Source organism: Chiloscyllium punctatum, chromosome 35, assembly GCF_047496795.1.
Source record: "Chiloscyllium punctatum isolate Juve2018m chromosome 35, sChiPun1.3, whole genome shotgun sequence".
NCBI lineage: Eukaryota > Metazoa > Chordata > Chondrichthyes > Orectolobiformes > Hemiscylliidae > Chiloscyllium > Chiloscyllium punctatum.
This window is the reverse complement of record NC_092773.1, coordinates 15,469,440-15,487,619: the sequence shown is the minus strand read 5'-3', so window position 1 is coordinate 15,487,619 and position 18,180 is coordinate 15,469,440. Positions and strand designations below refer to the sequence as shown.

General features: G+C 43.3%; 1 protein-coding gene across 1 annotated transcript in view; it reads right to left on the bottom strand.

Annotated features, from left to right (window-relative positions):
- Nucleotides 1–7,348: 7,348 nt before the first annotated feature.
- The window catches only part of LOC140459688 (glycerol-3-phosphate acyltransferase 1, mitochondrial-like), a 50,462-nt gene continuing 39,630 nt past the window's right edge, over nucleotides 7,349–18,180 (bottom strand). The window contains exons 19-22 of the mRNA XM_072554053.1: nucleotides 18,040–18,160; nucleotides 17,427–17,486; nucleotides 12,007–12,062; nucleotides 7,349–7,947 (exon numbers count right to left, since the gene is read on the bottom strand). Of these exons, the coding sequence (XP_072410154.1) occupies nucleotides 7,834–7,947; nucleotides 12,007–12,062; nucleotides 17,427–17,486; nucleotides 18,040–18,160 (351 nt within the window). The 3' untranslated portion in view covers nucleotides 7,349–7,833. The remainder of the gene's footprint in view (nucleotides 7,948–12,006; nucleotides 12,063–17,426; nucleotides 17,487–18,039; nucleotides 18,161–18,180) is intronic.

Here is an 18,180-nt window from a genome sequence, read left to right as displayed (position 1 = left end):
AAGTATAAGATATATGTTACATTAGTAGCTCAACATCTGCCATGTATTAGACCTCATCTGTGAAAAGCCATCACAAGAGAACCATCTTAAAAATGCATATAAATCCAAAGCATTTTAACAAGCCACGCTTAAACTCTAATGTGTTATCGAAACTTTGAAAGCAAACTGATTTGGTGGATATATGAACCACGAAGACTGGAAAGTCCCAATTTCATTCCAGGATTTGAGTTTCTGTGCTGAGAATGATGCAAGGTTTGGGTTCTCTTCAGAGAGAGATGCAATAATGGGCAAATAAGGAGGGGAAGAGTGAGATAAACAAAGTTACTTATACTTATCAAATAAAGTACACAACGTTACCCTGTGAGATTCATTAGGTACAGCTCTCAAGAACTCTAATTTTGATTTGAAACAAGTAGCACCATGGCTGAGCTTTCAACACTGATATTTCCATTAAGAACAGACATGGAAGACTGTTTTCACTCACGTATTGATCACCTCATTTTATTTCAGTTTTGAAGTAACATAAGGGAAAGGGAACAACCACGAGTGAAATTAAAGAGTTGTATTTGAGATCCAAGATGGCAGCGATGCCCTCCTAGGCTCTGCTCAAAAATCCACAAAAGGGGTGCATTCACCCTCCCTTTTTACCCAGCTGTGGTGTAAATCGCTGGTTTTAGACCGCTAGAACTGTTATTAATTAGTTTCAGTGCTTTTTTTAAAGAAAAATGACTTAGAGAAAAGGACTGCGAAGATTGCAATAAGCAGGGCACGCCCCTGCAGTACAAGTCACGTCCATAGCCTCCAGGAACACTCCTGTGGATTTATCTGTGGAGCACAGCCTCGGAGTTTGTAAAACTCAGAGAAGATTGTTTCAGCGATGGAGAAGACTCAGACCAGGCAGGAACTGACCTCGGCCATGCTACAAAAGCATGATCAGGAGATCCAGCATCTCGGCGTGGAGGTGGAGCAGCTAGCTGCGCCTTCCAAAACCACGGTGGAATCTTCAGAGGGCCAGGTCCAGGCCCTGCAATGGCAGGTACAGCCTTAGTTGAACAGGTCGAAGACCTTGAAAATTGAGGCCGTCAGAGAATAACTGCCTGATTGGGCTGCCGGAGCAGGAAGAGGGAGGCCAGCTGATAAGCTTCTTTGAGCAATGGCCCCCACAGGTTTTGAGGCTGCAAGTTGGGACGGACTGGGTGCGGGTCGAGCGGGCCCACTGGGTTGCAGTGTGCAGGTCCTGGTCCTAGTGTAATCCAGCATTAGCAAGACAAGCAAATGGTGCTGGAAGCTGCTAGAGCATGGGGAAGGATCCACAGGCTCTGATATATAAAGGATTATGTTCTTTCAAGATTCTTCTGCGGCTGTGATCCATAAGAGGAAGGCCTTTGATGAGGTAAAATGGAGGCTGAAGGACTTCAACATTCAGTACTCTGCAAGATGTCCGAGGAGAAAGTGAGGACTGCAGATCAGAGCTGAAAATGTGTTGCTGGAAAAGCACAGGTCAGGCAGCATCCAAGGAGCAGGAGAATCGACGTTTCGGGCATGAGCCCTTCTTCAGGAACCTGCTGCGCTTTTCCAGCAACACATTTTCAGCTCTGCAAGATGTCGGGCAATATTACACTTCAGCCACGGAGGGTCCGTGTTTAATTTTGACTCATCCGAAAAGGCAAAGGACTTCCTGGACAACTTAAAATAGATTGGCTGCCTCAAATAATATGGACAATCATGTTCACTTTGTTTTTTTCCAAACGTTTCGTGGTTTACCTAGTTTTATCTTTTTAATATGTGGGGGTCTTCCTTGTTTTTCCTCTTTCTCTCTCCTCTCCCTTTTTTCTCCCTTCCCATTATCCCTTGTTCTTCTGTTATTCCCTTATTTTTCTCTTAAGTACAGGGTGGGTCAAAGTATGGATGGGATGGGTTGAAGTGTTAGGTGAATGGATAAATGTAGGGCAATGGGTCTGGGTGGGTTGCGCTTCGGCGGGTGTGTGTGGACTTGTTAGGCTGAGGGGCCTGTTTCCACACGAAGTAATCTAATCTAAACTAAAAGATAAGTGTGACTTTTACATGCTTTGTTTTGCTTGGGTTTGGGACACGGCTTCAGCTAGAAGGAACCATGGAGGGGTAATTAGGTGGTATGAGCAACCCCTGTGGACAATGGGGAAAATCTCCTTTTATTTGTGTTATACGTTAGTTCATTGTATAAGTAGTTGTTAGAAGTTTTGATCTGGTAGTTTCTTTAGTTCTATTTTCAAGTATATATGAACTGACTGTTTTCACTCAACGCACTATAAATGGGGTTCTTCCTCCTGGGCTGGGGGGGCGGGGGGAAAGAGAGAGAAGGGGGGGTGTTAATGGGGCTGCTTCAGATGGCTATGGCTAACCACTTGTTTAAATGGTGCACCTTGAACGTTAAGGGGAGTCACTCACCGATTAAGATACTTTCAAGCCTCAGAAAGGAAAGGGTCGAGATAGCTTTGCTGCAAGAAACACATAGAATCGTTAAGGAGCACTTAAAGTGACAGCAGGGAGGGTTTGGCTGGGTGTTTTGTTCACCCTTTAATTTGAAAAGCAGAGTAGTAGCTGTACTCATTCAGAAGAATCTACCATTTCAGTTGTTAGACCAAATTAAGGACGAATGTGGGTGGTTTCTGATCCTTAAAGCTTCAATGCATGGAGAGGTTTATGAGATCTGGAATATATGTTGTCCCCGGCACACCCTCTCAAATTCTTAACGGATGCACTCTCCAGGTTGAGTGCCCTTGGGACGCATCACACAATTATAGGGGGAAGCCTTTAACCAATTTATCAACCGAGGTGGATATGATTCCGAGAGGTCTCACGGGTATATCCCCGCAATCCATGCAGCTGGTGGACCTGAAAAGATAGCTGGGGTTGGTGGATGTGTGGAGATGTCTTCACCATGAGGGTAGGGACTTCACCTTTCTTCTAATCCACATAAGTGCTATATTAAGATTGACATGTTTTTTGCCTCATCAGCCTTTTTTGAACTCTGTGCTGTCCTACAGAGGTAGGAACATGGCCATTTCTGATCATGCGGCAGTGTGCATGGAGGTTAAGGCTAGTGGCGATGGGACAGGCTCACACATGGATCCTTTCCTCCTGAAAGATAGTACGTTCATTCAGTATTTTTTGTGGGAGTTTAAAATTTTCTGGAACATTAATTCGGGTACAGCTAGTAATCAGTCAGTGCTCTGGGAGATTGTCAAGGCCTATGCAAGGGTTTAACTATTTCTTACTCGGCGACTCTGAAGTGGCAGAAGCAACAGCAGCAGTGTATGCTCAAGACTTGGCTGAAGGCAGCTGAGACAGCATATTTTGACAGACCGACTGTCACTGAGTTGCAGCGGATTACAGTTCTCCCGGCTGCTCTGAATGCTGCACTCACCCAGACAGCAAAGAGGGAGGTTTCCTTTGTGAAGCAGAGGTTATTCAAGTTTGGTGATAAATTGGGTAGATATTGGGCGAATTTGGCCAGAAAGAAGAGTGTCCCCCAATCTATCACATCAATTAGAGTGTGTCCTGCTACTATCACTTGCAATCCCAAAAAGATTAATGCAGCATTCAGGAAGTTTTACTGAGTTGCACCGTTTGGAGGGCTGTGAGGATAGATTGGTGAAGGTGGAGTCCTTTTTTAAGATCTTGGACTTCCCAGGTCTAAGTTCAGAGCAGACATCTCTTTTGAATGCCCCTTTGACAATCCAAGAGATACGGGAGGCAGTGAGGCAGCTCCAGAGTGGTAAAACACCCAGCCTAGATGGATTTCAGAGTGAGTTTTATAAGGAATGCATAGGCATGCTGGCTGGGCCAATGTTGGATACGTACAATTATTCGTGTAGTCAGGACTGCCTCCCATCCTGAGAGAGGCAAATATCTCTCAAATTCAAGAAAGGGAAAGCCCCAGAGGATTGCACTTCGTATAGGCCCATATTATTATTAAATGTGGACTTTAAAACTTAGTTGAAAATGCTGACGTTGAGGCTGGAGTAGGTCTTGCCCTTCACTGCAAAGGAGGGCCAGACAGGTTTTATTCGGGGTCGCAGATCCTCTAATAACATTAGTAGAGTGCTAAACATGATTCAGGTGTTCCAGCAAAGTTCAATTCCAGGCTTGGTGGTCTCCCTGGGTGCAGAGAAAGCATTTGACCAGGTGGAGTGGCTATACCTGGAATGGTGTGACCTTAGAAGGGTCTTTGCCAGCTGGGTGGCAGTGTTATATTGTGAGCCAAAATTGCAGTTCTCACTAATGGTACAAGGTCTGACAACTTTAGCATTGGCAGAGGCAGCACGTTGCTATTTAGATTGGTGATTGAGCCGTAAACAGAAAAACCCCAGAGGTCGGATCAGGAAGGCATAAGATCACCCTTTACGTGGGTGATGTTCTTCTCTTTCTACCTAAGCCAACGCTATCTGTGCCCCATTTAATATAAGTGATGAATTTATTTGGCTCTTTCTTGGGGTATAAAATCAATTTTATGAAATTGGAAGCCACGCCTGTTGGGGTCTTTTTCAAGTAGCTGATCAGATTCCCGTTCAGATGGTCACAGGAAGGCTCCTTATATTTAAGCATTTTTACCACCCTGGCCTTCAATCAATTATATAAAGCTAACTTTGTGCAGTTGCAAGAGAAAATAAGACAAGGCCTTTGGAACTGGGAGGATCTTCCAATATCTTGGTTAGGTACAATCATTTGGGTTAAAACGAATGTTCTTCCTCCTGTAAATATATGGCTTACTTATAAGTATGTGGCTGGCTGCCACTGTGGATGTACTCGGCATTCGGAGGCCTTTGGGGACGCTCCATTACGCATGCGCGCAGGATAAGGTCACGTGGTGCATCGCACCGTTCCAAAACAAGGTCACGTGATGCACTGTTTCACGCGCCGGAGGCATGCAGGGAGGTCACGTGGTACTCCGTTTCACGGGCAAAATGGGGTCACGTGGTACTCCGTTTTGCGCGCAAAACAAGGTCACGTGGAGTCGAACATCCGGGAATGGAAGGAGGCGGAGAATGGAGTCAGACTAACAACCAATCAGAAGATAATCCCACCTCAGTGACTGCACAATGTTTTGTACTATATAAAAAGACTGGGTCTGAGGCAAGGGTGTGGTATTTTTCTGAACTGACATACTGTATAGTTTGTCAGGGACGGAAAGGTCTAGACCCAAAGCTCTGTATGCTTTATCCACTTACTGTAAAATAAACTCAATAAGTGTGAGACCGAATATCTTCTCCTATTGCTTCATTTTAAAGAACACGCAGGACTTGGCTCACACATAGAAGAAAGTAAGCTAGTAGATTGAGCCAGAGTCCAACACTCCTTTATTATATCCCATGTGAATGCTGCCCAGGCAGGCGCTTCAGAGGCTTAACAGTTGGCTCGGCTCTTTTATCTGGCATCACAGGCGGCCTCTTATTAAGTTGGCCAAATTGCAGCTTCCACAGGGGATTTAGCCATGGGGGGTGGGGGGGGTTCCAGACTTGAAGAAATACAACTAAATTCCCTGCTATCCTATGTGGCTGATTGGACTTGCCAGGACCCACGGTCAATTTGGCTGGACATTGAGGCCTCCCAGGCAAAATGTCCCCTAGTTAATCTGTTGTTCATGGACAAGATGCGGACTGTTATGGACCATTGCAGAAATCCACTTGTCCTAAACACAGTTAAAGCATGGAGAACAGTGCGACAAAGTGAGGGCAACTGACAAAAAACTTCCCCTTTTACTCCCAAAGCAGGATTGGTAGGATTCCAGCCAGGATCGATGGATTCCAGCTTTAGGCTCTGGGAGTTGAGGAGTTTCCTGCTTGGGAGACCTTTTTGATGGGGAGGTCCTGATGGCTTTCAAGCAGCTGAGCCAAAATATGAGCAATCTGGGAGGGACCTCTTTGGTTACTTTCAGTTTAGGGACTTTATACTGAAAAAGACTACATTTATGGTTAGTCCCTCTGAGTCGGACAGGAGCGCGCTTCGGTCTACGGACATTCTCTCGCTCAGCACCCTTTATCATTTACGCAGAGGTTGTATCTCGCCGGACATCGAGCTCAGAAATTGGTTGTGGAGATCTCACCAGAGAAGTGGAAACATATTTGGGAGAACGCAAGGAAGATTTCGATTTGCAATAGGACACAGGCTATACAGTTGAAGATACTCCAAAGTGTTTATTTGGCACTGGAGCAGTTTGCAAAATTTAAGGCAGGAGCGTTCCCAATGTGCCACAAATGTAAAATAGAGGCTGTTACTCTTAGTCATTGTCTGTGGTCATGCCACAAGCTTCATAGGTATTGGGGCGCTTTAATGAATGTTTTGGAAGGGTCTTGAGAACAGAGGTCAAAGTAGATCCAGTGTCCCTTCTCTTGGGTTGGCTGAATCTCCCCTGTTTGGATGCACATGGGAAGAAATTGTTTAGTATTCTTTCATTTGTGCGAGGAAGGACATTCTGATGAGCTGAGTATCCAAAATTCCTCTAGGACTCTCTCGATGATGTCGTTTAGTTATGAAGCATTTCCTTACAAGTATGGTGCACCAGAAAACAGAACATTTTTACAGGACGTGGTGGCTCTTTTCGAACCACATAGACGCAAATTTATTAGATTAGATTAGATTAGATTAGATTACTTACAGTGTGGAAACAGGCCCTTCGGCCCAACAAGTCCACACCGCCCCGCCGAAGCGCAACCCACCCATACCCCTACATCTACCCCTTACCTAACACTACGGGCAATTTAGTATGGCCAATTCACCTGACCTTCACATCTTTGGAGTGTGGGAGGAAACCCACGCAGACATGGGGAGAATGTGCAAACTCCACACAGAGAGTCGCCTGAGGCGGGAATTGAACCCGGGTCTCTGGCGCTGTGAGGCAGCAGTGCTAACCACTGTGCCACCGTGCCGCCCATATCTGCTATATTGGTTAAGGCCGTTGTGTAGCCATGAGGGCTGTGCCTGGCAGCCCCTGGGAACAAGAATTCTGAACAAATATGGGTATGTCAACTGATGCTCCCTGTGATGGGGAGCTTTGGTGGGATTGCACTGAGTGTTGTAACTTAACGTAATTTAATGTAATTTGGCTTGGTTCAACTCAGCTTAATTAAGTTTCTTTTTGTTTTGATTTAGTTATTTATTGAGTTGCAGTTTGTGTAGAGTTATTTTTCTCCTACATTGTTTATGGTGTAGAGTAGTCGTATGTTTACGGTTGTTGTTATATTTTAAGATTGTTGGATTATTTTATGGTAATTTTTTACATTTTTGCAAAGATTTCAAAACATTTTTTCAATCAAAATATTTATAGAATTGTTTTTTTTTCCATTCAAGCTGAAATACAATTCTGCCTATTTGACACACAACTTGCAAGACTTTTCTCATGACAAGATAATTCAAGGGTTTTACTCACAATCATGATTCCAGTTTCTTCTGTGGGTGTGCCTTGACCACAAGCACTGCACCAACTCAAGAGGACAGCTGAAAGCCAACTTCTTACGATCCATTTGAGATAGGTAATAAATGGTGGCTTAGCCAGTGACAGCCATATCCCATGAAAAGGTTTTTTTTGAAAAATGTCTTTGGATTTTCAACCATTCAGGACGTGGGGTGAAAAACAATGCAGTTTTGAACTTCGCTTTCCACACATCAGGAAGGTGGGAGCAGTCCAGAACAGGACTGCGTGGAAATGTTTAATCAGAGATAAGCTGGGGGGCCTTTTCTCCAGGTGATGACCAAAGCAGTTATGGGTCACTGCAAAAAAATCTCAATACAATCTCTCAGCTGGTTCAGTCACATGTAATGAAGAATTGTTTACCAATTTTTTTTCTTTTACATTTAATCACAGAATTGTTGAATGTACTGCTGGAGCTTCAGTAAATTATCAGGTTGCTGGAAAGTGTTACTGAGTTTCAGTAAGGGTCCCTTTGTTCCTGGCTCCTCTTTGAAAACCTAGAAGTGAAGGAAATGGTTCTGTTGACTGCTTCTTCAGCAGCTACTCGCAAACGTACTTCATTGTTTGTCAAGAATTGGTATGCACTAAAAATGTTAATAAAACCAAATTTTGAAAAAGCTGAAACATTTAACTTTACAATTAAAGGTTAAGGATTTGGATCGGTTGAGAGAGTAGGACAAAATTTGGTAAATCAAACATTATTTGTAAGGTTATCCATTTTGGTCAGAAGACTATAAAGGCACCTTATTTGTTAAATGGAGAAAAAATTCAGAATGCTTTGGTGCAAAGGGACCTGGGTGTCCTCATGCATCAAATGCAGAAACATGGCATGCAGTTACAGCAAATAACATGGAAGCTAAATGGAATTTCAGCATTTATTGCAAAAGAAATAGCGTATAAAAGCAGGGAGGTATTGCTGCAACTGTACAAGGCATTTGTTAAACTGCACCTGGAATACTGCAAAAAAAAAATTAGTCCGCTTACCTGAGGAGGGATGTAATTACATTGCAGGCATTTCAGAGATAATTCACTAGATTCATTCCAGAGATGTCATGTTTATCTTATAAAGAGGGATTGGGAAGTTTAGACATATCATCTCAAATTCTGAAGATTTGAGGGGAGGTCCAATTCAGATCTAAGATGCAAAAGGTTATTGACAGGGAAACGTACAAACGATGATTCCTCCCATGGGGCAATCTATAACTAGTGGTCACAGTCCAAGGATAAGGGGTTGCAGATTTAAGACAGATTACAATAAATTATTTCTCTCAAAGGATCATGAATCTGTAGAATTCACTACCCCAGAGTGCAGTGGACGCTAGGACACTGAGTAAATTTAAGAACAAAATAGACAAGTTTTTAATCTATAATGGGTTGAAGGGTTATGAAGAGGATTCAGCAAAGTGGGCTTGAAACGGACATGAGATCAGTCATGATCATATCAAACAGTGGAGCAAGGTTGAGGGGCTGAATGGTGTCCTCCTTTGTGCTCCTAGCTCTCATGGACAAAAGTTGCTGTAATCCCACCAGACCACAAAGCTGCTCTCTCATGAAACAGAGAGACAGCACAAGATGAGTGCTGGTGGATTACCTTCAGAGTTAGCATGCCTCAGGCAAGGGGAGGGGTTCAGGAGGAGATACCTTCATATTAATCTTAGCGGATGCAAGAATTGAACCCACACTGTTGTCATCACTCTGCTTTGCAAAACAGCTGTCCAACTGAGCTAATCGATCCCCGAAACTTAAAGTTGTACTCACGGATAGTCAAAATGACTCTGTGCATAAGAAATCATATCTCATGAACTTGAGTTTTTTGAAGTAGTATCAAAGAGGATTCATGAGGATAGTGCAATCGACGTGATCTATATGGACTTCAGTAAGGCATTCGACAAGGTTCCTCATGTTGGACTGGTTAGCAAGGTTAGATCACACGAACCAATAGGAGAACTAGATATTTGGATACAGAACTAGCTCAAAAGGTAGAAGACAGAGGGTGGTGGTGGAAGGTTGCTTTTCAGATTGGAGGCCTGTGATCAACAATGTGCTGTAAGGATCGGTGCTGGGTCCACTGCTTTTTGTCATGTACATAAATGATTTTGATGTGAACATGGGAGGTATGTTTGTTAAGTTTGCAGATGATACAAAAATTGGAGATGTAGTGACAGCAAAGAAGGTTACCTTAGAATGCAATGGGATCTTGATTCCCAGATGGGCCATCGGGCCAAGGAGTGGAAGGTAAGAGTTTATTTCAGATAAATGGGAGATGCTGCATTTTGGAGGGCAAATCAGGGTAGAACTTATACACTGAAAGGTAAGGTCCTGGATACTGTTGCTGAACAAGGATACCTTAGAGTGTAGGTTTATAATTCCTTGAAATTGGAGTTGCAGGTAGATGGAATAATGAAGAAGGCGGCAGGTATGTTTGCCTTTATTGGTCAGTGCACTGAGTATAGGAGTTGGGAGTTCATACTGCAGCTGTACTGGACATTGATTTGGAATGCTACGTGCAATTCAGGTTGCCCTGCTGTCGGTAGGACGTTGTGAAACTTTAAAGGGTTCAGAAAAGTTTACAAGCATGTTGCCAGGGTTGGAGGGTTTGAGCTATAGGGAGGAGCTGAATAGATTGAGGCTATTTTCCCTGCAGCATCAGAGGATGAGGGGTGACCTTATATAGAGGTTTATAAAATCATGAGGAGCACAGATAAGGTAAATAGACAAGGACTTTTTCCCAGGGTGGGGAAGTCCAGAACTGGAGAACATAGGTTTAAAGTGAGAGGGGAAAGTTTTAAACCGCACCTAAGGGGCAACTGTTTCACGCAGAGGGTGGTGTGTGGATGGAATGAGTTGCCAGAGGATGTGGTGGAGGTTGGTACAATTACAACATTTAAAAGGTATCTGAATGAATACATGAATAAGAAAGGTTTAGAGGGATATGGGCCAAAAGCTGGCAAATAGGATTAAATTTATTTAGGATATCGGGTCAGCATGGAGGAGCTAGACCTGAAGGGTCTGTTTCCATGCAGTACAGCTCTATGATTCTATAATTGTGCCTGTCAAATTCCCAAAATGATGCATCCTGTAATCTGCGATTTTCTATATATTTCTACAATGCAATAAGGTGGCGCATTTTCAGTTGACTGAGCTGGGACATCCAGCACTAAGTGTGCACAAAAAATGATCATTACCCTTCAATTTAAAATGTTCCATGATGTGTGATGCATGCTTTAATTTTCATTTACTAAATATTTACAATGGGATCTTGATCAGACAGGCCAATGGGCTGAGAAGTGGCAGATGGAGTTTAATTTAGATGAATGTGAGGTGCTGCATTTTGGGAAAGCAAATCTTACACATTTGGGACTTATACATTTAATGCTAAAGGTCCTAGGGAGTATTGCTGAACAAAGAGACTTTGGAGTGCAGGTTCATAGCTCCTTGAAAGTGAAGGCAGCGTTTGGTATGCTTTTCTTTACTGGTCAGAGCATTGAGTACAGGAGCTGGGAGGTCATGCTGCAGCTGTACAGGACATTTGTAAGGCCAATGTTAGTATATTGCGTGCAATTCCAGTCTCCTTCCTCTCGGAAAGATGCTGTTCAACGTGAAAGGGTTCAGCAAAGGTTTACAAGGATGCTGCCAGGGTTGGAGGATTTGAGCGATGGGAGAAGTTGAATAGGTTGGGACTGTTTTCCCTGGAGCGTCAGAGGCTGAGGGGTGATCTTACAGAGGTTTACAAAATCATGAAGGGCATGGATAGGATAAATAGACAAAGTCTTTTCCTGGGGGTCGGGGAGTCCAGAACTAGAGGGCATAGGTTTAGGGTGAGAGGGGAAAGACATAAAAGAAACCTAAGGGGCAACCTTTTCATGCAGAGTGTGGTATGTGTATGGAATGAGCTGCCACAGCAAGTGGTGAAGATTGGTACAATTGCAACATTTAAGAGGCAGCTGGATGGGTATATGAATAGGAAGGTTTTGGAGGGATATAGGCCAGGTGCTGGCAGGTGGGAGTAGATTGGGTCACCATAGACGAGTTGGACCAAAGGGTCTGTTTCTGTGATGTACATCTCTGTGACTCTATGAACAATGACATGTGACAAATGGTACATGCCTCAGATCCTCAAAGTATACAACTTTAATCTTTCCAAATTACCCAAGGATCTCAATGAGTTTCTCAATGAATATTGCAACAGCTTCTCTTTGCTGAGTTGTATGAGTATGAATCCTCCCGGACATGGTGCATATCAAAAGGTGTTCCTCATTACCTTAGCCATTTGGCAAAGAATTGTGCATTAACACTTGTCACAGGATATTGCTAGGCTTAGTATTGGCTGGTTAACCACCCTGTGGATCACTGCAAAATTACCCAAAACTATTAACCTGCACTATGGTCATGTATCATTTCACGGCGACAAGAAAGATTCTACAGGTCAATTTCCCTCCATAACATACGAGCACTGTGCAAATTGCAATGCCAAAGCACACAACTTATAGCTCAGGAGGGGCATGGGATCATGACTCAGTTATTTTCTGAATAAGGTAGACATTAATTTCACTTACCCCCAATTCCCTGAAGATCTTAATAGCGCTGTTTACAATGCTGACTGTGGCACTTCCTGTAAAATGTTTGAAAATGCTTCAGTGATGCATGCATTCAAAACTAAACTCATCTTCACCAAAAACATACTTCATTGTTCATCTTTCAAATTAATCATACATTAAGTGTGACAAATACTTCAGGCCAAACATTTATTGCCCACCCTTAACTGCCACTGAGTAACTGGTGGTTAGCTACCTTCTTGAACGCTGCAGTCTATGTCACACAGTATACAGGTTTATAATCCAGTTATAAATGAAGTATTGAGGAGTTGAAAGTCAGAGTAGTGTGTGATTAGACAGGAACTTGCAGGTAATAGTCTTTGCAAGCACCTACTATTCAAGGTAGTTGAGGTATAGATGTAAACGGTCACAATGGACTGCCCTGTCTTTTTCAAGGTTGGACAACCTTCTACATTGTCAGATAGTCAAAGGTGCATAATTGTATTGGAAATATTAGCTGAAACCCTGCCTAGTTCTGGCACCAAGGTTTTCATTGCTGCACACATGATGCAATCAGGACACACAGCCTTTTTGTATCCAGTATCTTCAGCAATTTTTTGATATCACATGGGTTGCATCCATGACAACACAGACCGAAGAGGAAAGAAAGATGAATCATCTGCTCAGTATTTTCAGCTGAAGACGATTGCAAATACTTCACCTTGTCTTTGTCACTAATAAATGGTCTCACAAATCTCAACAGGAAGTCACAGCAGAGCACAAGGACAACAACGATTCAAGCCACATAAATTCTGATGCCAGAGCAATATTGTACACTTGCATTTGTTTTGGACTTGATTCAACAAATGAAGAATTCAATTAATTTCTGTTTAACTGTGATTAGTTATAAAACCCTTTGTGAGCATTGGTGTTCCTGGTCAAAAATCAAGTCTGGTTTTATGACGCAAGGTTTACAAGTGTGAAAATGCTGAGGTTGAAGGTTTTTCCACAAGGACAGAGCTATATTTTAAAATGGATTAGTTCTGACTTCAAGTATGCAACAGACCAATGTATGCGAGCTCTCCACAGTTGTTGTGAGCTGCACGTATTTTCTGCCTCTTTTAGCAGTTCACTTACTTCAGTGTGGGAGTAAGATGCAATTCTTGTTAATGTGACTTGCTTTTGTTTAGAGAATAAAATAAGCTTGCCTATCTTTCTCCAAGTACTTCAGCTAACTTGCTTCAGGTATGAAGACCTTTTGTGGAGTGACAAATGGATTAGCAAGTTTTGAGAAGATTTATAGCTCAGGTTGCGGTTCTCTATGTAGGTTTGCTCACTGAGCTGGAAGGTTCATTTTCAGACATTTCGTCAGCATCCTAGGAAACATCTTCAGTGAGTCTCTAGATGAAGCACTGCTGGCATTTCCCACTTTCTATGCATGTTTGGGTTTCCTCAGATTGGTGATGTCATTTCCTGTTCTTTTTCTCAGGGGGTGGTAAATGGGATTCAAGTCAATGTGTTCATTGCTCGAGTTCCGGTTGGAATGCCATGCTTCTAGAAATTCTCGTGCATGTCTCTGTTTGGCTTGTCCTAGGATGGATGTATTGTTCCAGTCGAAGTGGTGTCCTTCCGAGTGAGAGATGGTCATGTCGTTTTGTGGCTAATTGGCGTTCATGTATCCTGGTGGCTAGTTTTCTGCCCGTTTGTCCAATGTAGTGTAGCCTCTTGTCATGCTCAAGCAGTTGCGAAGTGTGGATTGTTGCTATTTTTGAGTTCAGAAAATAAGACTGACAACATAAGAAAAACTTCAGTGAACAAAACAGAACAAGAGACACATGTCAGGACAGTAATGGGGAGCTGGTATTCAATTGTTAACAGACTGAATCCAGAGTTTTCACTTCTTGGCCGTTTGGTTCTGACCAAGTTTAAGAGTTGCAAGTCAGAGGGTTTTAAGATAATCGCCTGATTCTGATTGGACATTGAAGGATTGTTGCTTGAACTGAGGTGCAAATGGTGCATCATCATGCCGGCACAACAGAGCCAGAGCTATGACCACTGCAAATAACCATGTGTCAGGCCAGAGTGTCAAGAGCACAGTCAGGTTAATGGAGGTACACAGTTGACTTTGACTGAAATTGGATTTGTAAATTGGACATGCTACCACCCAGAAGCATGCTGTCATATACATCCAGCAGGTCCTGGCCAATTAAGTCAGGTGATCCAACTTGTACTGGTAGGTGATCCAAAAGGTGGTTCTCCAAGGATAAATCTGAACTGAGAACTTTAATCACAAGACCTCGAGATCATCGATGGATTGTGGTTGCCAGAGTGGCGGCACAACAACCGACTCAATGTCCATCTGAACAAATGGAGTCAATGGAGGAGGAGGAAATGAAGGAGACAGGGGAACGTATACCAATGGGAAACAACTGGAAAAAGGAAAACATATCAGGCCAACAGCAAAACAGAAAGAGGCAGCTGGATGATAGACACATCACCTCCTCTGATAAAGTCATGTAGAGGGATAGCCATTAACCAAACAAATGAGGCACAGCACCTCAGGGGAGAAGGAGAGTATCATCACCCAATCTGGAAGTTGTGAGCAGCCCAGTGAAACCCAATCTCCAGCCATCAGGAACTGTTGCTGACAACATTCTGGCTGGAGACTTCAATCCAGGGGACTGACAGCAACTGGACACCAAATCAGATTCGCGATAGCCAAGCCGCGTAACATCTTCTGCACCCATGCAGATGAAGTGCAGCATGGATGAGTCAATTCCCCACATTCTCTGTCAGATCAATCAGCGTCAAGGCTGTGTTCTTCTCTGACCATTGCCTCGTGCTGACCAACTGTGACGTACAGTACAACCAGCAGGCTGGCAAGTGAAAATGGATGCTGAACGCGAAACTCTTTACCCCAGAAAACACTGAGGAGCTGCAAAGGGATTATACAGGCTGGAGAACCATGAAGCCTCTCTGAGTCTCTAGCAGATTGGCGGGAAACATTCAAGGAGAATATCAACAGCTTCTTTAACCTCAAAGGCATTCAGAAGGTGCGAAAGAAAGACAGGAATAACTGTCCAAATTCCAGACAAGCAGGAAGAAATGGGGGTAATGGGGATCCCTAAGAAGTGAACTGCCAGCAAGCATGGTTTTTTCGCCTCAAAGGTCTTCAAGATAATTTTCTAGTCCAGGATCTGCACTGTGGAGAAGAATGAAATGTGTTCACTTTTCTTCATCCAGAAGGTACACAGGGAGAGCACTGTGATTAGCAGCCTGAAGGAAGAAGATAGTTCAGAAATGTCATCTCAGTTTGACATCCTGAGGATCAGCAATCATTTTTAGGTCAGGCTATATGACACAAATCCCAAAGACAGCCCGGCCTCCTGGTCATTCCCGTCCTCTATCACTGAGGTCTTCGATGACAGCATGTGGAAGAGGCTGGAACAGCCATTACCTCTGAATGAGCTAAGGCCCTCGAGTGCTTTGAAAAGAATAAACTCCCAAAAGCGACTGCTTTCTGGCCGAGTTATATTCACCTCTGCGGGACTTGATTGGCCAGGACCTGCTGGATGTATACGACAGCATGCTTCTGGGAGGTAGCATGTGCAAATCCAATTTTGGAAAGATATCATCCCCCTCTTCTACAAGCAGAAAGATATTACAAATTGACCATCGTCATTGCTGAATACAGATTATAAATTCAAATATAAGATCGTTACCAACCAGATCAGGTCTGCTCGTGAATCAATGAGTCACCCCGACCAGACCTGTGATTCCTGAAAGCCTCCCACTGCTCAGGGTTACGATTGCCTACCTGCAGGATAGGGGGATGGACACTTGCCTCATCACTCTGGACAAAAGGTCTTCAACATGCAGGTGGGACAGGCTCTCCAAAATGTGCTTTGGGGAGGGAATCTGCAATCGGATTAGACTACTCTATGAGCTGATTACGTGACTCAGAGGGAGCCATGGCTGGCACCAGAACTTGGAAGAGCATCTTGTCAAGGTGAGGCAGAAATTAGGCATCTGGGAGCACCACTCCCTCTCCATTTTGGGTAAAAGCTTGATTATCAGGTGTGACGTACTCTCAGTGTTGCTGTACAAAGTACAGGTTTGGTCCATTCTGCGGGCCTGTGCCTCCGTCACCCAAGCCATTTTCCGCTTGATTTGGAGGTAAGATGCATCGTGTCTGCAGGGACAACATTTATAAAGTTCTGGATGGGGGTGGTCATACCCAACACCACCTTCATCCTGATGGCTGCTGCGTGCAGAGGCATGAAGCGGTGTGTCAATGCTTAGTAAGCAAACACTCAGCGACAGTGTGTACTGAGGTTCTACCTGTCTCTGGTGTTGCTAAGGATTGGTTTGGCCTCAGTGCCATAGAACACTTCAAGTGGTTGAAACATTTCTCATTACTGGCCCTCATGTAAAATTTGCCAAGGAAAACACATTTGACCAGACCTCCATCTAGCAGTGGTCAGCATGTGGTGTCCTCACAACCCTGCGGGAAAATGAGAGGATTTATCCTGTCAAGTGGTTCCATGAGCAAGACTGTTGAAATAATTTGGCAGAATGCCTTATAACCAGAGCTTTCCAACAAGCACTAAGATGTGGCTTAGCTCATAGTGAAAAGAGCACTGCCTGAGAGATCCTTTGTGAACGTAAGTACTTTCTCCACCACCACATGCTGCCCTTGAAGTGGCTACAGAGGGGAAAAAGACAGTCCTACACTATCTTCCGCAATGTGCCTTTGTAAAGAAGATCTGAAGAGAAATGCAGTGGTTTTTGCTGAGGATTGTCCTGAACAGCTCCCTGACTCAGGACTCCATGCTCCACGGGCTGTTTCCCGGACACATATAGACAAACATCAAATGGGCCAAAAAGGAATATGCACTTGGTTCAAGGAACTTTTCGGTTTGCCAAACAAAGGTGGAGGTCTATTCACTTCTCAGGCCCCACCGTTGCCTCAAAATGAATATACATATTTTACCTGCATGGCTTAAAAAATATCTTCGTCTTTTGCAACTGCACGATTTCTTTGTGGGATGTCAAATTTCTGTCATTTATGCCTCTTTTCCCTCCACACAGACTGTACAGAACAGATTGAGAATCCTTTTCATGTACTTTGGATAATCGTTTTATGAATAAAGTATATTTTTGCAATAAAAATTATGATAAACTTACTGAGTAAGCTCTTCCAGTTAAAATTGACGTGAACCCAAAACTCTTTCATTGTTGCTGAGTGAACAATAACCACATCTGAAACAAGCTGAGATCAGCCAAAGGAAGGTCACAGTGCTAACCAATTTTAAAAACAGCGACATGACTTTTCTATATGCCATGAACACGATATCTGTAATCATTCCTTCCTGTGCATAATGGAGTGGTTTGTGAGCAAATCGTTGATTCAAATCATTCTGTTATATTGTTTGACTTACCATGCTGTTCTTCTCCCTGCGCATTCAAAAGCTGAAACATCTTCAGTACACACTGCGGCTCTGAAGGAAAAAGCACAGAAGCAGAATGAACTTGATTCTTTTCTCGTTGAATCCTGTCAGAACGGCTATGTTCTCTTTTCACTATCTCAATTCATAGCATGTGAAATTTGAGAATTTTGGCCTGTGTAGGACACTTCTAATAAAATTCTTGTTAAACACAACATTAGCCAGGTAAACCACAAAAAAGGGGAACTGGAATTTATTTATTGAGATGCAATAAGATCACTTTTCCTTTCAGTTTTACTTGAATGGCATAACAATAAAGGTGATTGTTTTGTTTATTCATATGAGCAAAGATTCCAACTTCAACACATCTCAGTTTCAAAAGGTGACATATCCTGAGCATCCCACTCAGACTCATGACACTCAAAACCATTGGTGACATTCCAAAATCATGAATATTGAGGAGGAAAGGGGTGGTGTCTTCATGACAGATGGATATAAGCCAAGGGACAGCATTCTACAAACCAAGACACCACCAAAGCGCTCAAAATTCTTATTTTATTAATTATTTGATCATTCAAAAGTAGTTCAACAATCATACAAACAGTACCTTCTACTGGAAAGTCCAATTTGTGCAGCAAACCTGCTGCTGTCTCATACACTTTCAATACAGGCTGCAGCAAGCTACAGAGAAAAAGGAAAAATGTGTGGCTTTCCTGGGTTTGGCCAAGCTGGAAATAATATAACAATA